We start from the raw sequence: 21539 nt of genomic DNA, 5'->3' as shown, positions 1-21539 counted from the left end.
TTGGAGACCGCTGCTATGCAATATTATCCTTTTTGTAATTTTAGCCAAATTTGATGAACCAAAAAATGATACATTCTGTTTTAAAATCTGTATTTCCTGATAACCAGTTGAGTATCTTTTCAAATGTCATTGGGTATTTGTTTTTCCCCACTTGTAAATTGTCTATTCTTAGCCTTTGTCCATTTTTCTACAGGATTTTTTGGTCTTTTTCTTTGATTTTCAGGAGTTCTTGGGGTCAGGCATGGTGGCTGATGCCTGTAATCCTAGCATTTTGGGAGGCCAAGGTAGGAGGATTGCTTGAGGCCAGGAGTTTAAGACCAGCCTGAGCAAGAGTGAGACCCCATCTCAATGAAAAAATCAAAAAATTAGCCAGGTGTGGTGGCATGCATCTGTAGTCCCAACTACTCAGGAGGCTGAAGCAGGAGAATTGCTTGAGCCCAGGAGTTTGAGGTTGCTGTGAGTTATGATGTTGCCACTGCACTCCAGCCTGGGCAACAGAGCAAGACCTTGTCTCAAAAAAACATTTTTTTTTTGGCAAGAGTTCTTTATAAGTATGGATATTGCTCCTTTGTTAGAACCATTTAAAATATTTTCTCTGAGTTTGATATTTAAGAAATGTCTATATGGATTTAGGGTTTTATATCTTGCTTAGAAAGAGCTTTATCACACCAAGACTATAAGTATATTCTTCTATTTTTTTTTTCTTTTTAGCCAAACATTGTCAACCAATCTCCTATGTTTTTGTATTTCTTTCTGATTCTTTTATTTCTTTCACATTTAACTTTTTTTTTTTTTTTTTTGAGACAGAGTCTCACTCTGGGCCAGAGTGCTGTGGCGTCAGCCTAGCTCACAGCAACCTCAAACTCCTGAGCTCAAGCAATCCTTCTGCCTCAGCCTCCTGAGTAGCTGAGACTACAGGCATGCGCCACCATGCCCAGCTAATTTTTCTACATATATTTTTAGCTGTCCATATAATTTCTTTCTATTTTCAGTAGAGATGGGGTCTCGCTCTTGCTCAGGCTGGTCTCGAACTTCTGAGCTCAAACAATCTGCCCGCCTCGGCCTCCCAGAGTGCTAGGATTACAGGTGTGAGCCACCGTGCCCAGCCTACATTTAACTCTTTAATCAAACTTACTACAGTATCATAGTATGATTTGAGGTAGAGATCTAACCTAGATTTTTTCCAAATTGGTGGTCAATCATCCCAACAACAGATAATTAATCCTTTCTTTAGTGCTCACAAAAGTTAGATTTATTGATTACTAACCTCACACTTATATATACATATAGCCATGTACAAGTACACAATGTAAACATACCAGCCTCTTTCCAGGTTTTATGTTTCATTTATCTATTCCTGTGTTCAAACTGTATCTCATTGTTTAAAAACAGTTTTTTATTATATATATTTATTTTTATTTAAGAGATAGAGTCTTGCTCTGTTGCCCAGGCTGGAGTGTAGTGGCATGATCATATCTCACTGTAGCCATGAATTTCTGAGTGCAAGGGATCCTCCCAACTTAGCCTCCTGAGCAGCTGGGACTATAGGTGCATGACACCTCCCCCACCCCAGCTAATGAAAAAAAATTTTTTTGTAGAGATAGGAACTCACTATGTTACCCAGGCTGGTCTTTTTTTTTTTTTTTTTTTTTTTTTTTTTTTTTTTTTTGAGACAGAGTCTCACTTTGTTACCCGGGCTAGAGTGAGTGCCGTGGCATCAGCCTAGCTCACAGCAACCTCAGACTCCTGGGCTTAAGCGATCCTACTGCCTCAGCCTCCCGAGTAGCTGGGACTACAGGCATGAGCCACCATGCCCGGCTAATTTTTTTTTGTATATATATTTTTAGTTGGCCAGATAATTTCTTTCTATTTTTAGTAGAGACGGGGTCTCACTCTTGCTCAGGCTGGTCTCGAACTCCTGACCTCGAGCGATCCACCCGCCTCGGCCTCCCAGAGCTAGGATTACAGGCGTGAGCCACCGGCGCCCGGCCCCCAGGCTGGTCTTGAACTCCTGGGCTCAAGGGATCCTCCCGCCTCAGCCTCCCAATTGGGATTACAGGCGTGAGTCACTGTGCCCAGCTTAACAGTTTTTTAAAAAGTAGCAGTAATTATCTAGTATGAAAAGTTCCCTTCACTGTTCATTTTTGAAATTTTCTTAGCTATTCTTACATGTTTTCTATTTCAACTGAACATATTTTTAAAGTCAACAAAAATAACAGATCTGTTACAGAAGGAAAATCCTTTACAGTCAACCTATTCCTTCTTTCAGACCCTTTCTGGGGCTGCTAAACTTACCTGCTATGATACTCTGCTAGTGGATTTTCTTCTTCCAGGATCTTCCTGCCTGCAAAGTCAATGGTGACTTTCTTAGAAAGTCGAGAGGCATGTCGAAGTTCTCTCAGCTCCTCCTCTCGCTTCTGCAGGGTTTCCCGCTCAAGTTTGGATAACCACTGGTTAGAATCACTGGCAAAGTAATCTGACTCATCATCAATGACTTGGGTCCTTCGAATGCTAAGAAAAAAAAGAACACATGGCAATTAGGTCACTTGTTGACAAATAAGGACTGATACCCTGCAAAACTGTTTCAAGGTAGCTTACTCTTCTGCTACCCTAGAGGTTAGTATCTCAAACATAGATGCCCAAGAATGTTCTAAAACCAGGTCAAGCTCTGCATATATCTTATCTCCATTGTAGGTTCACTTCAGCTCCTCGAGCTAATCTCAGCCTCAGGCAGGAAAAGACATAGCATCATAATCCACGGTCCTTCTACCTTTGTTACTAGACCAGCCTTCACCTTCTGATAACCGGGCTTTAGCCTGGTTTTGCTGAAATTGAGTTCATGTTTGGCAGGTTATGTGATATCCTAGGCCCTCTATAATTGGGATCCAGTCTATTCCTGGTAGGCCTATTTGGTTACTGGAGTTCTATCCTGAAATCTCAGTCCTATGGCATAACAATTTACTCTTCGGATATGTTATTACCCTACTCCTATATGTCAGTTTCCACCCCCACTCCCAACTTTCCAGTCCCTCACTAATACCCGGTGTCCAAGTTCCAAGATGTGATAATCAGGCCTATTTCTAAGACCATAATGACAAAGAAACTGAGAACTAGAAGGAATCTTGCTGATCTAACTTTCTCATTCTACAGATAATAAATCTGGGGCTCACAGAAGTTAGCTGATTATTCCAAAGGGGTCACAAATCCAGTTAAGACTGGCCTTCTCCATAATTGCAAATAGTGATATACATAGGTGTAAGGGAAATACCAAAATCAGATTCATATATTGATTACGAATTTCAATTTTTCAAAACTCAGCTGAAATTACAAAAACTTTTTTTTTGTTTAAAGACAGCATCTCACTCTGTTGCCCAGGCTAGAGTACAGTGGCATAATCATAGCTCAGTATAATCTCTAACTGCAAACTCCTATGCTCAAGTGATCCTCCTCCCTCAGCCTCCTGAGTAGAGTAGCCGGGACTACAGAGGCACATGCCACCATACCCAGTTAAATTTCTTTTAAAAATTTTTTGAAGAGATGAGGTCTTGCTATGTTGCTCAGGCTGGTCTCAAACTCCTGGCCTCAAGTGATTCTCCTGCCTCGGCCTCTCAAAGTGTTGGGATTATAGGCATGAGCCATCACACTTGGCCTAAAATTTTTATCTTAAAGTAGACTTAAAGTGGGAAGATTTTAAGAGGCCTCAGGAGAAAACTGGTCTTATACAAAAACCTAGGTAATAAAACTGGTGCACATGAACACACTGGTAAAGCAACAACAACAATAGGGAGAAATCTTTTTCCATTTTCTATTTATCAAGAAATGCAATCTGGTGATGGTGGCACATGCCCGTAGTCTCAGCTACTCAGAGGCAGGAGGATCAGAGGCTGCAGTGAGCTATGATCACGCCACTGCACCACTCCAGCCTGTGTGTGAGAGAATAAGACCCTTTATCTAAAAGAAAAAAAAAAGAAAAGAAAAGAAATGTACTTTATTTCTAATGATAAAATGGAATGTGATACCTGAAAGATTAAGAGTAAATATGAGTTACACACCTCGTGAAGGGCTTACTTAAAGAATAGCTTTCTTTTTTTAAAATTTATTTTTATTTTTTATAGCAAGGGGGTCTCACTATATTACCCAGGCTGGTCTTGAACTCCTGGCCTCAAGCAATCTTCCCATCTCAGCCTCCCAGAGTGTTTGGATTACAAGCATGAGCCACTGCACTTGGCCAGGAATAGCTTTCTAAATTATATACCATACAGTCACAGTAAATGTTTTGCAAGTGGCAGGTGCATCTCCACAAAGGGCTATAATGCCAAGAACAGACTGTCAGGTCAGTTACAATAAGGAAGAGATTCAAGGTCTCTCTAAAGACCCTCACAGATTTTTATATGGCCATTTGAGAAGGAAGCATATAAGTTCTATCTAAACACTTTTTACCATTAACTGGTTTTCAATACATATTTTGTCCAAAAGAAGAAAAAGAAGAAAGGAGGAAATAAAAAATAGAACAAATCAAGAGCTGAGTGTGGTGGTGTGCACCTGTAATCCCAGCTACCTGAGAGGCTGAGGCAGGCGAATCGCTTGAACCCAGGAGTTTGAGACCAGCCTGGGCAACAGAGTGAGACCCTGTCTCAAAAATTAAAAAAAAAAAAGGAAAGGAAAAAAAATTAAAAGAAAAAATAATTAACAAATCATAAATCTGTCTCCTAAAGAGAAGTCAGAAGGCTAAATATTAATAATGCATGTGTGTAAAGGCAATGTAGGTTTATTACAATATATTGATTATTGAACCAGAAAGCAATTTAAGCCAGGCTCAGTGGCTCACACCTGTAGTCCCAGCTACTTGGGAGGCTTACGTGGGGGCTGATCCCAGGAATTCGAGACCAGCCTGGGTGATATAGTGAGACCCTATCTCTTAAAAAAAAAAAAATTTAGCGTCCAGGTTAAATCATGCCTTCCTATGATATGGCATAACCTATGTTCTCCCAGAGGCAATTTCTTACAGATTCTCTAGAGCCCAGCCGAGCAGTTTGCCCATGGTAGGGACTCTAATATGTCGACTGAATGAAAGGCTGCAAGCGAAACAAGTGCGGGATTCTATTAACCCAAATCAACTGTCCAGAGGGTACACCAGCATTTGCCAAAAATCAAAAAATGCTACAGGGCAGGATTCTTTTGGTGGGAGCCTATCTTATTGAAACATGGATTAAAAAAAACAAGATGTAGACCTCCTGTGTAGAGCATCTAGCTCTTCCTTTGCTGTAAACCCTTTCACATTCCACCTTGAGAAAGTTTATCAAGCACCAAAATAATGTTTTAATGGCCAGAATCTGTGGACTAGTCTATTTGTTAGCATTTATTATTCTAACTCTATCATACCTAGTTCTGTCAAACTCTAATAGTTTGTCTTTATGCTTGATAGCCTTCTCCAGACCAGACTTAATTCGCAATTCTTGATGAGGAAGAAGGTCCTTGGTAGAGATGTCCACCTTCCCAGAATTCTCCATCCCTGAAATTCAATAAGGAAATCAAATAGTGTCAGGCTACAAATACAAATGAGTTGTATCACTGTACAGCAAAGAACAAAATATCAAAGACCTGGTTCTGGCCTCATGGCCTGGAGCCTTTGTTTTAATGGAAAACAAGTACATAGATAGGTCAGGCCTTACCTATAAGACATAAAGCAGTGCTTGACACATAACAGGTTCTCAATAAACATTAGGGTCCTCTTCTTCCCTTACAGAAATTTCAATCATCAAGAGTACCAAACTATTTAACTATTTAAAAATGCCTTATTCATGAAAAACTGTACTGAGTAGGGCTGAATGTCACCTTTAAATGTATTTTTATATGTCAAAACTAAAAACTAAATAACGGGCAAAAAAAAGAGAAAATTTTTAGCAAAGGGGCAGAAATGAATAGTTAATAAGAACCTAAGACACTTAATAAACATTATTTCTCACAATAACCCTGTAAAACGGTTTGTATTATCTTTGTTTTACAGATAAGAAAACTAAAGTTCAGAGATGGTAATAAATTTACTGAGTTCACGCAGATATTATAAGGTAAAAATACACTTTGGGAGGCCAAGGCAAGAGGATTGCTTGAGGCCAGGAGTTCAAGGCTGCAGTGACCTATGATTGTTCCACTGTACTCCAGCGTGGGCAAGACCCTGTCTCTTTTTTTTGTTTGTTTTGTTTTTTTTCCATCAATAACAAGACTCAGACTGAAAGACCCTGTCTCTTAAAAAAAGAAAGATTCTAGTTTTCCGATTATAAAGAAAGTACTTAGAACTATCTTTTCTCAGAATAATGACTTTAAAGAATCTTAATTGAAAACATGGAGACATGTTCAACCTCATTAATAGTTTAAAAAAAATTATAGCTTTTTACCCCTAAAAACAAAATATTGAAGGTTGGGCACGGTGGCTCATGCCTGTAATCCTCCCACTCTGGGAGGCAGAGGCAGAGGCAGGCATGGCTTGAGGTCAGGAGTTTGAGACCAGCCTGAAGAAGAGCAAGACCCAATCTCTACTAAAAATAGAAAAAATCAGCTGGGCGTGGTGGCCCATGCCTGTAGTCTCAACTACTGGGGAGGCTGAAGCAGGAGGATCAGGCAGTAGGATTGCTTGAGCCTAGGAGTTTGAGGTTGCTGTGAGCTAGGCTGATGCCACGACACTCTAGCCCAGGTGACAGAGTGAAACTCTGTCTCAAAAAAAAAAAAAAAAAAAAAATTGAAATGTCACAACTCAATAGTGATTGTTCACATTTAGTTTTGCAAAAAGATTTTAAAAAAAGAACAAAGAAAAAAACTCAATAGTGGATAGGTTTTAGATACAATGCTAATATTGCTATAAATTAACATAATATTTTGGTAAAGTAATTGGCAAATACATCTCCACTGCCAAAAATAATAATTTTCTTTGACTCAGTAATCTTATTCTTAGGAATTTATCTCAAGCAAATTAAACAAAAGACACGTTAACAAAGGTGAATATTTGTGGTATTATTTAGAATTTGGGAAGAATCAAAATATCCAATAACTGGGAAATAGATAATCACATTATAATAAATTTATAGATTCTTTGTATCCACTAAAAACAAACGTGAAGCATATATAGCAAGATAGAAACTAAAAAATGGAAAAACATAAAATTCTTTACATTTCTGTGATTGCTTTTTTTTTTTTTTTGAGACAGAGTCTCACTCTTTTTGCTCTGGCTAGAGTGCCGTGGCATCAGCCTAGCTCACAGCAACCTCAAACTCTTGGGCTTAAGCAATCCTTCTGCCTCAGCCTCCCGAGTCGCCGGGGCTATGGGCATGTGCCACCATGCCCAGCTAATTTTTTCTATATATTTTTAGTCGTCCAGATAATTTCTTTCTATTTTTAGTAGAGACGGGGTCTCACTCTTGCTCAGGCTGGTCTCAAACTCCTGACCTTGAGAGATCCTCCCGCCTCGGCCTCCTAGAGTGCCAGGATTATAGGCGTGAGCCACCACGCCCGGTCTATTTTATAATGCTAACCAATCTGTCTACATAAAACAAAAACAACTATGGACCTTAGTAGGGAAGAACAAATTAAAAATTTGCATACATGTAAAGTAATGAGTATATTGTTTTTTCTTTTAAAAATATCTTTAACTGGTTTTTGTCAGATGTTTCAAGCACAAAAGACTTACAAGAGTTGCAAAATACAGTTCCTGTATAACCTTCACCCAGCTTTCCCTAATTTGAATAATATCTTATCTTATAAAACCATGATATAATTATCAAAACTAAGAAATTAACATTGGTATAATACTATTAACTAACTTACAGACTCTATTTAGATTTTATCATTTTTCCGTTAATGTCATTTTATTGACCTAGGATCCAATTCAGAATCCATACCACATTTAGTTATCACATCTCCTTAGTCTGCTCCAATCTGTGACATTTCTTCAGTCTTTTCTTATCTTTCATGACGTTGTAAATCTCTTGTTCTTAAATTTTCCCCCAACAATTTTTGTATCCATTGGTGGATCTTGCCTGCAGTAGTTACTACTGAGGTGTTCTAATGGTGATTTTCTAGTATCCTCATTTCTTCTGTCTTATTAACTTGAATTCTTCTACAAGAAAGAATTGTCCCTTCTCATCCATTTATTATATTAACTCATTCGGTTACTTATTTATACAAGTATGGTGTCATGGATATTAATTTTATTCTCTCAGTTATAATCCAATAGTATTATTATTTATATTGTTGCTTAATGTTATATGGTCTTAATAATAATTTTTTTAAAAAAGAAATGCTTGTAGAATAAATGAGTGAATAAACTGCATCTTGCACACCAGGATACAGAAAAGAGAAACCACCACAGAAACAACAAAATGTATTCATTGCTATAGTGATCTAATTAGAAGACTGCTGTCTACCTGACATGAGCTTCTTTAGCAGTTTCTGGCTCTTGTTTGAGTCACGTTGTAAAATATCCTGTTCTTCATGAGTACATACCTATAAAGTAATGAGAGTAAGACGTGATCCAACAGTTAAATTATATTGTTTGGTTGACATACCTAAAGTAACTTCAATTTACAGTATGACAGTAAAACAATGAGATTTGGTGTTTCTTCATCCAGACAAATATACCAAAATATACACATATGAATGAGTTTTGCCCTCGGTCTCTTTCCATTTCTATTTTTATGACCTATACAAAAACTTTTGTCACTGGAAGTATCCCCAAATAACTTACTGGTTTAAAAAAAGAATCTAATTTACTTTCAAAGGATAAATAGTTGTCACTGCTGAGAATACTGAAAAAAAAAAAAAATATGAGACTTTAAAAAAAAGCCAGAGGCTGTGGCTCATGCCTGCAGTCCCAGCTACTCAGGAAGCTGAGATCAGCCTGGGCAATATAGCAAGACCCCCATCTCAAAAAAAAAAAAAAAAAAAGAAAAGAAAAAAAAAAGCCTTCCAGTTCTAATTATGAAGCCCAAATCTGACATGAGATATTAATTTATAAGCAGATATATTACAGAAAACCAGAAAAAGAGGCAAATTATAATGTCATCAGTGAGAACTAGTCTAGCTTTTATACTGTATATATTTTATTCCTTTGCCTTCAAACATTGAATATATTAAGCAAAGACAAAGCTCTGTTTATTATAGAGTCACTGCAATTGTAAGAAGAGAGGCTGAGGAGTTATACAGAGCTCATAAAATTACAAAAGTTCAAGGCCAATATGCTTTACATTACAGTTTCCTGAAATGAAAGGATCCAAGGAACCTAAGGGAAAACACTGCACAGTACTTCCTAGCAGTTGCCTCAATGACACACAGAATTCCTGCCAGCAGCTACAGTGTTTCTAAAGAGAAAGCCCCTCTAGGAGATTTACTGCCATTTTATGAACATTTTTATTGGTAGACACTACATTTTTCAGGTCTTCCTTTGTCTATGAGCATATACTCTCAGTATATTGGAAAATTAAGGGCCCCATAAGAGGAGAAAATAAAGTAATATAAAGTAGATGCCTTTATGAACATCGAATGTCATTGCTTCTGCCAGCTAGCTCAACTGGTAGGATAAGCTTTCTAGATAGCTCATTAGGGTTTTTGTGAGAGAGTCATTACTGCTACATTCTTGAGGTCATTCTCTCAAAGTGGAGCTATAACAAGGTGGTGTCCTGAAAACAGAAGCTATAATGACCTGAGGTTTATGTCACAGTGGCTTTGTTCTCCTAGGGATATGAGCCATATCTAAGACTTTTTTTTTTTTTTTTTTTTAGACAAGCTCTCGCTCTGTCGCCTGGGCTAAAGTGCAGTGGCATCATCACACATCTAAGACTTTGAAAAAAAATTTTGACACTGCAGGCCCTAAAGTTTTCTTGAATTAAAGTTAATCTGATTCAAAACTTAGCTCCCTCAACAATGCATGTTCTCAAAACTCTTCTCACTAACAGGCCTCAGAACTAGGATATAACCTTGGGTTTCTGACTAATCAAATCTCTACTACTGGGGTTCACTGGACATCTCAGGGAAGAAATTTACCATGAAAAATGGAAATTACTAGGGATCTGAATGGCCCTGTTTTTTAATACAAAGCACAGTAAAATAAAATAGCAAAGAAACAATTTACCAGAGTGCCACAGAATAAGCAGGGGCCGGAACCCTCTTGTTCACAGACAATACGCCCACAGATCAGACAGTTATTGATGAGTTTGTGCTTCTGGCCCAGGCAGTCACAAGGGTGGCGACCGGGGAGCAGGACTGCAAGCCTGTCCTGTCCCTCTCTTGCATATAAATTGACAAACTTTGTCTTCTTCTTCACAGAGTTGCTGTTCTCTTGTGCCTAATTATACAAAGACATCAGAATAACATCAAGTTATTAATGACAATGACAAGAATAAAGGGGGAAACCCTCAGTTCTATTTAATAACAAGTTATATGCTATCCAAGAACCATGGAAGAGGGAGGGGAGTGGGAGAAGACAAATTACTTATAATCAAGGATCTCAGGAAAGGTTATGCTCTAGAAAAACTAGCCAATAATAACCTTGCCTTTTCTGCTGGTAGCTCTCAGTCCACTACTATAGCTGGTGAAAGGAAAATGCAGCAGTCAAAGCTGTTTATATATTTAATAACATCTTTAAGCACAGCTAAATTGAAGATCATAAAGAAATTAGAATGCCTCTAAAAGAAAATGATATTCAATAATTTGGAAATATAAGCAAGCAATAAGAAAAATCAATAAAAAATTGACTCAATCAAATCAGTAAGAAAAGGTCAGATAACACAATTAAAAATACAGGCAAAAGACTTAAACAAGAACTTTATAAAAGATATCCAAAGGACCAACAGACATATGAACAAGTGCTCAACTTCATTAGTCATCAAAATAATACAAAATGAAAACACAATGCAATACCACTACATACCAACCACAATGGCTAAATTGAAAAAGACAGAACATACCAAGTGTTGTCAAGGATACGTAACAATCAGAACTCTCATACAGTGCTGGTGGGAGGGAAAACTCATATCTACTAAAGCCGAACATATGCATATGACACAGCAATTCAACTCCTGGATATATACTCAACAGAAATGTGTAAATATGTTCAACAATAACATGTACAAGAATGTTCACTACAGGGGAAGAGAGTGGGGGGGAGGGGTAAAAATGTAACTATTGGGTACAATGAATATTATTCAAGTGATGGGCACACTAAAAGCCCCAGCTGAAGCCTTATATGAGGCATCTATGTAACGAAAACATTTGTACTCCCTTAATATTTTCAAATTTAAAAAATATGCATCTACACTCTGGGAGGCCGAGGCGGGTGGATTGTGTGAGCTCAGGAGTTCGAGAACAGCCTGAGCAAGAGCGAGATCCCATCTCTACTAAAAATAGAAAGAAATTATATGGACAACTAAAAATATATATAGAAAAAATTAGCTAGGTATGGTGGCACATGCCTGTAGTCCCAGCTACTCGGGAGACTGAGGCAGAAGGATTGCTTGAGCCCAGGAGTTTGAGGTTGCTGTGAGCTAGGCTGACACCACGGCACTCTAGCTCGCGCAACAGAGCGAGACTCTGTCCTCCCCCCCCCCAAAAAAAAGCATCTATAAATAAAGTTAATATTAATAACATTGAGGGGCAGAATGTTCACTGTAGAATTAGAATTGGAAACTACCCAAATGTTCAGCCGTAGAATGAATAAATTGTGAGGTATTCACTTAATAAAATCTTTCTTATGTAGCAATGAAAATGAAAAAGTATAGCTACCCAAAACAACACAGATGAATCTCATAAACAATGTTATTAATCACTGAAAGAAGCCAGACACAAAATAAAGTACATACTATTTACCATTTAGCTCCATTTATACAAAGTTGAAAAACAGGCAAAACTAATTTATGGTGTTAGAAGTCAAGAAGGTCTTTTCCTTTAGGAAGACTGTAATTTTTGTACACAGGGGGTCTTTTAGAGGACTAGTAATGTTTTACTTGTAGTTTTATGTGTTCAATTCTTTATGTATGATATAAAATAAAAAAGGTTTTTTGGTTTTTGTTTTTTATTTTAGAGACGGGGTCTCACTCTTGCTCACGCTGGTCTTGAACTCCTGACCTCAAGGGATCCTCCCGCCTCGGCTCCCAGAGTGCTAGGATTACAGGTGTGAGCCACCATGCCTGGCCAATAAAAAAGTTTTAAAAAGAGCTATGGGCCAGCTGCAGTGGCTCATGCTTGTAATCCTAACACTTTGGAAGACCAAGGTGTGAGAATCACTTGAGGCCAGGAGTTCACAACCAGCCTGGGCAACATAGCAAGACCCCATCTCTAAAAAAAAAAAAAAAAACTTTAAATAAAATTAGCCAGGCGTGATGGTATGCACCTGTAATCCCAGCTATTCGGGAGGCTGAAGTGGAGAATCACTCGAGCCCAGGAGTTTGAGGTTACAGTGAGCTATGATTGTGCCACTGTATAGGCGACAAAGAGAGACCCTATCTCTAAAAAAAAAGAGAACTATGTCTATCACTCTCTGAAACTGAGTGTATAGATTCCTCTCTTCAGAACCATGTTGTGATCTTACCGTCCCTTTACACTGAGTTTCTCACTCACTTCCAGAGTCTGAAGATTCAGAGAAGAAAAATCTTAAGAGTTCTAATGGACGGAAAAGTTACTACAAGGAAGAGAACAATTCTTAGGTAAGCAAAAACAGAGGTGATATTGCTCTAATGTCTAAAGCAAAAAGTTGAGAGACAATATTAAATAAGTCAATTTAGGTATGAATGAAAACCTAAGACAAGTGCTTAAGATTTTATCTAATCTAGCTGGTTGCCATTTTTCAAAATTCATCAATTTTAGCTTTGGTTTTCAGGGATGGTGTTAGAGGGGAACATTTAAAATATCTAAAAAGAAATTTGTCCTTTGACTCCTATTTAAGCATCCAGTTACATTAAAATAAGGTATTTGAGGGATTGAGGGCTGTACTTTGATGAAGTCTCTTATACATAACGGGCAATAAGCATTTATTTAGAAGGCGGAGAGAGAGAAAACTAGAGGAGGCGAGAAGGGAAGAATAGGTCAAGCAGGAAACTTCCTATGTTGTCCCATAGTTTAAAACGATTCACTGGCTTATCACTGTACTTAGAAGGAAATCCAAACTACTTCCAATGGCCTATAAAGCTCTACATATTGACTATAGGTGCTCTCCAATGTCAGCTATTAATACATACCATTCTTCCTTTGCTTACTATGCTCCAATCACAAAGGCTTTCTAAAACTTCCTAACTTTCTAACACTTTTCTCCATCTTCCCTTTGCACTTGTTATTTCCTCTGTCTGCAGTGTTCCTAGCCAATCTCTTTACATACTGACTCCTTTTTAGTGCTCAGGTCTTAGTTACAATTTCTCCCCCTCAGAGAAGACTTCCCTGAACATCTACCTAAACGAACTCTGTCCATCAATTGCTGCCTATCACACTGTCCTTTTTATTTCTTTCAAGTCAGTTTTCCCATTCTATAATTATTTTTTTTTCTTTTTTTTTTTTTTGAGACAGAGTCTCACTTCGTTGTCCGGGCTAGAGCGAGTGCCGTGGCATCAGCCTAGCTCACAGCAACCTCAAACTCCTGGGCTTAAGCGATCCTACTGCCTCAGCCTCCCTAGTAGCTGGGACTACAGGCATGCGCCACCATGTCCGGCTAATTTTTTCTATATATACTTTTTTTTAGTTGTTCAGATAATTTATTTCTATTTCTAGTAGAGACAGGGTCTCGCTCAGGCTGGTCTCGAACTCCTGACCTTGAGCGATCCACCGGCCTCGGCCTCCCAGAGGGCTAGGATTACAGGCGTGAGCCACCGCGCCTGGCTCCATTCTATAATTATTAAAATTTTTTTTTCTCTACTCTTTCCTCTGAGCCACAAAAATGTAAATGCTAGGAGAACAAAAAAACCTAGTATGTCTTGCTTACTGATTTATCTCCAATGCCTAAATCAGTGCTTCACATACAGTAGACATGCAATAAAAATTTCTGAATAACCATATAAATTGCCTGTGGAAGTTCAAGACAGATTTACCTACATGTCCAAAAACAGAACTCTAAACATAGTTGATCCTTACTACTTATGGATTTGGATCTGTGAATCCACATAGCCAATGCAGGCTTCTTTAATGTGGATTGGTAAATGAGTGAGTTGACCAAACAGATTAGAGCAACATGGGACAGACTAAATTAAAAGGTTGAAGAATTACAAAACAATACTTAACAATACTTGGCATATATACATTTTTAAATATTTATCAATAACTTCAAAACATTTTAAAGCAGGACTACTGTAGGATTTTTTGTTTTTTAAAGAGACAAGGTCTCACTCTGTCACCAGGCTGAAGTGTAGTGGCATGGTCGTAGCTCACGGCAACCTCAAATTCTTGAGCTCAAGTGATCCTCTTGCCTCAGCCTCCTGTGTATCTGGGACCACAGACGTGTGCCACCACACCCAGCTAATTTCTTTTTTTTTTTTTTTTTTCTGAGACAGAGTCTCACTCTGTTGCCCGGGCTAGAGTGAGTGCCGTGATGTCAGCCTAGCTCACAGCAACCTCAGACTCCTGGGCTCAGGCAATCCTCCTGCCTCAGTCTCCCAAGTAGCTGGGACTACAGGCATGCGCCACCATGCCCGGCTAATTTTTTTCTATATATATTTTTAGCTGTCTGTATAATTTCTTTCTATGTTTAGTAGAGACGGGGTCTCGTTCTTGCTCAGGCTGGTCTTGAACTCCTGAGCTCAAACGATCCGCCCGCCTCGGCCTCCCAGAGTGCTAGGATTACAGGCGTGAGCCACCGCGCCCGGCCTCTTTTTAAATTTTTCTTTAGACACAGAGTCTCAATACATTGCCCGGGCTTATCTCAAACTCCTGATCTCAAGCGACCCTCCTGCCTCAGCCACCCAAAGTGCTGGGATTACAGTCATGAGCCACCGCCACCAGACAACTGTAGAATTTTTTTTTTTTTTTTTTTTAGGCAGAGTCTCACTCTGTTGCCTGAGCTAGAGTGCCCTGGTGTCAGCCTAGCTCACAGCAACCTCCCACTCCTGGGCTCAAGCGATCCTCCTGCCTTGGCCTCCTGAGTAGCTGGGACTACAGGCGCACACCACGGTGCCTCACTAAACATCTTTTTATGTTTATTGCTTATTTGTGTTTTTTCTTTTGCTTGTGATAGTCTTTGCTCATTTTAATCCTATTGATAAAAAGCTTAATTCTCTTATATTTTTCTTTAATTTAACATTATTTTTTAAACACTTTCCTCTGTTTTTTGCATAATGATCACACTAAAATTTTTTAGGCACTACTCTTCCATCTTAGCTTAATTAACTATTCCTTTCTTTTGGGAAATTTAGGTCATCAAATTGTCCTAAGTATAAACATTATGTTTACCCCAAAGGGCTATTGTAAGAGCCAAAAGAGAGAATATGAAGTATCTCTAAACTTGAATATGGTGATGATGGTGGTGATGGTAGAGGAGACTGGTTAAAAATAGGAACACCCTTAATAACAGCTAGAATTGTGCATTCCTTTAGTATAAACTCACAAAAAATGCTGAAGCCCAGGGCACTTCATTAAATATTTTTCAACTTATAATTATCTGTTGTAATCTCATCTCTAAGTAAAGATGTCCTTGTAATACTTAATCAAGCTAACTCCAAAAGAAGGCAGTTTGTCACCATTATCACTTTCTCTCCATAGAATTTGTGCATTTGTTGAAAAATTGTCATTTGAGGCCACTTTATACACTTTGTTCCCTGAAATGTATTAGGCACTTCTTCTCTGTATAGTCAGAAAAAACTTCACTCCATAGGCACTCACCTTGGCCAAATCAAGAGGTGTTTTGACCTCTGCAGTTGTGTCAGGTTCAGCAAATGCAGGAACTTCCTGTCTGTTTCTCCCTTTCCGCCTACCACGCTTTAGCTGGTCTCCTGATCTCTGTCCATCTAAAATTTTTTTAAAGGAAAAAAATTCACAAATAATAGCAGGATGGTGAACTTCTTTCTATAGCTAATAAATAGAAGGTGATGCTTAATATTTAAAGTCAAAATACTAAGTCAGGCAGATTTTTAATTATTGCTTTCTCTTAAATCAGAATTAAATTAAATTTAATCATTTTCAAGATTGTAGTCAATGCTAAAGAACTCAAACAGCTAGCTGGGATATTTTAGATTGTATAATAATAATGACTTAAATTATTTAGTTTGGTGTTCATCATTTGTACTGTTTGGTTACTTATAAATGCTGTTCATACTATAATCAGTCAACATTTTACTTTCATCCAGGTCTAAACATAACTGAAAAACATTTCTTTAATCCATGTTTAAATTTTTTGAATTATTCTGAAGCCACATTTATATTTATAAACAGGTATTTCTGTGATATTTTCTAAATTGAAAAAAGGCTGAACTAGAATATTCATTATAGATTGAATAGCACTAAAAATATGTACATATATGATTCAGCTTACGTTTGCAATGAAGAAATAAAAGATGGTAAAAAACACCAAGTTCTTTAAACCTGCCCATTTACCAATATTTCAACCTTTAGTTAATTACATTAACTTACCATCTTTTTTTAAGCACTGTTGCAAAGGATCAGAAGTCAACTCTTCATCATTCTTTTGCCATTTAGTTATAAGCTCTTCTATGAATTGACCTTTTTTACCTTCATTTCCCTGAAGGAGATCAGTAACATACTCTCGTATCTCTTCGGCACTCTCAATTGACAAAACATACCTCAGGAGGCAAACATAAGTTGTTGAAACAAGGCTAGCATACACTATGCTTTTTAATAATCATAATAGAGATCAAGGTAGTAAAAAAAACATTCATGAACTTATCAGTGTTTACTTTGAGCCAAGTACTATGCTAGATGCTAGAAATATAATTTTGATTAAGACAAAGACTTTGGGCTGACCGAGGAGGCTCACCCCTGTAATCCTAGCACTTTGGGAGGCCAAGATGGGAGGATCGCTCGAGGTCAGGAGTTTGAGACCGGCCCCAGCAAGAGTGAGACTCCGTCTCTACTAAAAATAGAAAGAAATTAGCTGGACATCTAAAAATATATAGAAAAAAATTAGCTGGGCATGGTGGCGCGTGCCTGTACTTCCAGCTACTCGGAAGGCTGAGGCAGAAGGATCGCTTGAGCCCAGGAGTTTGAGGTTGCTGTGAGTTAGGCTGACGCCATGGCACTCTTACTTGGGCAACAAAGCGAGGCTCTGTCTCAAAAAAAAAAAAAGACGAAGACTTTGATCTCAAGTAGTTCATAATCTAACCTTCATATGTATTTGGCCATTTACTATTTCTCCATATTTCTAGAATCAAATCAGTGTTGTGAAAGGTTACAGGGTTGTCTTTACCAAAGGAATAACTCCTATGACTATACAGTCACCATATTTTCCTGGAAACGATACAAATACTTAATCTTTATATTGCAAAATCTAAAATTTCTCTTACTTTTGCTAACAATATGAATATATACTACAACCTAACCAGTTACTGAGTCAACATCCTTAAAACTTGGGCACAGTGGCTCATGCCTATAAATCCTAGCACTGTGAGGCACCGAGGTGGGAGGATTGCCTGAAGCAAGGAGTTCTAGACTATCCTAGGCAACATAGTGAGACTCCCATCTCTAAAAAAAAAAAAAAATAGAAAAATTAGCTGGGTATGGTGGCACACGCCTGTAGTCCCAGCTACTTGGGAGGCTGACGCAGGAGGATTGTTTGAGCCCAGGAGTTTGAGGTTGTAGTGAGCTATGATGACACCATTGCACTCTCGCCCAGGGAACAAAGCGAGACCCTGTCTCAAAAAAAAAAAAAAAAAATTATAAATCGAGATTAGCATCAAATCAGAATAAGCAGATCTATGTTAAGGAAATGTTTCAAAGTGTTTCTTAAAATGAAATGGGGTAGGAGTGTAAGTTAATACAACTTTTCTAGAGATTAATCAGCCAATGTATTTCAAGTTCTTTAAAAATGATTCAATAATTCTATTCATAGGACTCAATGTGAAATAAGAGACATAGAAAAATGTATGCAAAAGAAGTTAACTGCTAGGCTGGGTGTGGTGGCTCACGCCTGTAATCCTAGCACTCTGGGAAGCCGAAGCGGGAGGATCGCTCAAAGTCAGGAGTTCGAGACCAGCCTGAGCAAGAGCAAGACCCCATCTCTACTAAAAATAGAAAGAAATGATTTGGACAGCCGAAAATATGTATAGAAAAAAAACAGGCGGGCATGGTGGCACATGCCTGTAGTCCCAGCTACTTGGGAGGCTGAGGCAGGATTGCTTAAGCCCAGGAGTTTGAGGTTGCTGTGAGCTAGGCTGACGCCACGGGCACTCACTCTAGCCCAGGCAACAGAGTGAGACTCTGTCTTAAAAAAAAAAAAAAAAAAAAAAATTAAAATTAAAAAAAAAAAGAAGTTAACTGCATCATTATTTCAATTAGTGAAAAACTGGAAACTATGTAAAACATCTACTGATTGATAGGGAAAAGGGTAAAGGAATGGAGTTTTGGGGTTTTACAAACTGTAATACAATGCCACCACTAAAAGTGAAATTTTTGAATAATTATCATTGACCTGAGAAAATGCTCCCCTCATAAAATGGTAAGGAAAATAGTAGAATAAACCATACATGATCCTAATTGTTATAAAGGGAACGCGTATATATACTTATATATAGAAAAAAGGCCAGGTTATACACCAAAATGATTACTACTGACTGGTAGGATTAAAGATAGTTTTAATTTTTATTCTTTTTTCCCTGCAATGAATATGTTTGGAAAATTTATTACATTAAAATATGTACATGAAAAAAACACTAAGAGAAACAGTGGTTATTTCTGGTTTGTGGTATGGTAATTTTGGTTTCCTCATTTATCATTTTCTTTTCTTTTTTTTTTAAGACAGAGTCTTGCTCTGTTGCCCAGGCTAGAGTGCCAGGTCATCAGCCTAGCTCACAGCAACCTCAAACTCCTAGGCTCAAGTGATCCTGCTGCCTCAGTCTCCTGAGTAGCTGGGATGACAGGCATGTACCACCACATCTGGCTAATTTTTTCTATTTTTAGTAGAGATGGGGTCTCAATCTAGTTCAGGCTGGTCTCAAACTTCTGAGCTCAAGGGATCCTCCTGCCTTGGCCTCCCAGACTGATAGGATTACAAGCGTGAGCCACCACGCCTGGCCTATCATTTTCTGATTTCTGTAGTTTTCTTCAGTGAATGACTTATCATCACTGAAGGAAGTGATCAAAATCATTTATGTCAATTGCCATAGCATAAAAGAAAAAGATTACTTATAAATTAAGATAGAAGACCCTCAAAGCTTTATAAGATCTGAATTATAATTCAGACACACTAGTATGGGATCCAAGAAAAATTTTAATAATGCCATATCCTTTAAATTTAAAAAAATAATGAAATAACCCTATGATTGGTAGCCTATGTACTGGATTCTTTTCCTAGTGTGTTGGTGAAATTGCAGAGTTATGATCTATATGTAAACAAACCTGTGCCTTTGGGCCCTATTAAGAGCATCTTCTAATCACCACAGATTAGGTAGGGGAGAAAAAAGACAGTTTTTCAGGACTTATACATTTTAATCATCTTGATCCCCAAACATACTAGCCCCCACTAAAGATTAATTGCTATCAAAGACTCATAGATCTATAAGGAAGCTCAAGGCATCATTTAACCCTGGAGTTTTCAAACCACCAGGAAAGCAAAAAGAGTTCCAGATCTATTTAAATAAATGTTATTTTAACTATTTAACAAAGTATAATAAAGAACATTCATCCAAATGTGATATATAACAAATCTTATCAAAATAGAGTCAACCAGGCCGGGCGCGGTGGCTCACGCCTGTAATCCTAGCACTCTGGGAGGCCGAGGCTGGCGGATCATTTGAGCTCAGGAGTTCGAGACCAGCCTGAGCAAGAGTGAGATCTCGTCTCTACTAAACATAGAAAGAAATTATACGGACAGCTAAAAATACATATAGAAAAATTAGCCGGGTATGGTGGCGCATGCCTGTAGTCCTAGCTACTCGGGAGGCTGAGGCAGGAGGATTGCCCGAGCCCAGGAGTCTGAGGTTGCTGTGAGCTAGGCTGACGCCACGGCACTCTAGCCCAGGCAACAGAGTAAGATTCTGTCTCAAAAAAAAAAAAAAAAAACAAAAACAGAGTCAACCAAAACATGCATATGAAGATTATGGAATAAAATTTATTTTGCTAACTCTGTATAGATCTCCATGTCTTATAAATTTGTCATTGATTAGGAAGTTAACAGCTTGAGGTATTTTTTAAATTCAGGCCACTAATAAAATTGTTCAAGTTAGTACACGATTGTAGTACACTTGGGTAATTCTCAATCAAATGGCAGGCAAGGCACAGCAAATGCTTTCATCATAGCATAACAGCCTATTGTGCAATAATGTATGAATGCATAATAAGTGGTTCAAATGGTATTATATGAGAGGTAGCTTCAGTACTTACTTCTTATCTAACTTATATTTATGATAAAAAATGCAAGCAAGTGTTTAGCCATACTTAGTGCTTCAACTTTAAAAGAGAAATTTCTTATCACTTCACTTTCATGAGTGTGATAATTTTAACTGAGGAGAACCTGAGTCTGCAAAATGACCTCTATTATCTATGAGAATCAGAATTTTCTTGATACTGTGTAATCAAGCAAAATATAACTGGATTCTGAGATGGAAGACTGCATCTATCATTCCCACTCCATTTCAAGTTGCTCATTTATCAAAAATAGCCACAATTGTTTTACACTGAGTGACTTTATAATGAATATGTGGTAAATTTGAATCTATATTTATGTTAGTAAAACCCACTTTTTTTGTTTTATATATTTCAAATTCTCTTTATTTCATTTGCTAGCATTCCACTGCTTTATAAAATGTTTGAAAACTACTTAGCTCAATTTTGCCCTCAAAGAAAGGTAAAGCCAATCCATATGATTTGGCTGTTTTTTTGGTAGTCTATTCCAGTGTTCAAAAAAAATCCTTTAAAAGAGCTGTCTAAACTCTCTCCTTGCCAACAAGTCTATCTTCCCTCAAACTCAGAAACTCACCTTACTTCCTACAAAAGCCCTAGAATCACAATTTTGGTTTCAATATCAGTGAACAAGGAATCAAATTAAGGTTCCTTGATCAAGTCCCACTTTTGCAGCTTTCTCCCCTGCCTGAAGGCTGTGCATTTACACCTCTATCCTTTACTTTAGTTCTCAGGTCAAAGACAACCTTTTCAGTACACCTTCCCAGTTTCTCTAATCTTAATGAGGATCTTTTATTGCATGCTACAACAATCCCCTCTACTTCCCTCACCTCAGCACTTATCAACGAAGCAGAACCCAATTATCTTGATCGTCTTTGCTGCCCCAGCACCTAGCATGTAGTCGTAGCGCAACAAATGTTCATTAATCAATTTAAAGCAGATATTAGACCATGTTCATTTCATAAGAATCATAAAACATTAATGATAAGCTCTGCTAATTATTCATT

General features: G+C 37.9%; 1 protein-coding gene across 3 annotated transcripts in view; it reads right to left on the bottom strand.

Annotated features, from left to right (window-relative positions):
* TRIP4 (thyroid hormone receptor interactor 4) overlaps positions 1-21539 on the bottom strand; it is a 57660-nt gene that overhangs the window by 35456 nt on the left and 665 nt on the right. For 2 of the 3 annotated variants that reach the window (XM_045540917.1, XM_045540916.1), the window contains exons 2-7: positions 16591-16760; positions 15844-15968; positions 10121-10333; positions 8418-8496; positions 5383-5512; positions 2296-2511 (exon numbers count right to left, since the gene is read on the bottom strand). In XM_045540917.1, the coding sequence (XP_045396873.1) occupies positions 2296-2511; positions 5383-5512; positions 8418-8496; positions 10121-10333; positions 15844-15968; positions 16591-16760 (933 nt within the window). The remainder of the gene's footprint in view (positions 1-2295; positions 2512-5382; positions 5513-8417; positions 8497-10120; positions 10334-15843; positions 15969-16590; positions 16761-21539) is intronic. The other variant, XM_045540918.1, reaches the window with a different exon arrangement.

The sequence above is a fragment of the Lemur catta genome, chromosome 1 (genome assembly GCF_020740605.2).
Source record: "Lemur catta isolate mLemCat1 chromosome 1, mLemCat1.pri, whole genome shotgun sequence".
Taxonomy (NCBI): Eukaryota; Metazoa; Chordata; class Mammalia; order Primates; family Lemuridae; genus Lemur; species Lemur catta.
Note: the sequence above shows the minus strand (reverse complement) of the source record. Positions and strands in the feature narration are given on the sequence as shown.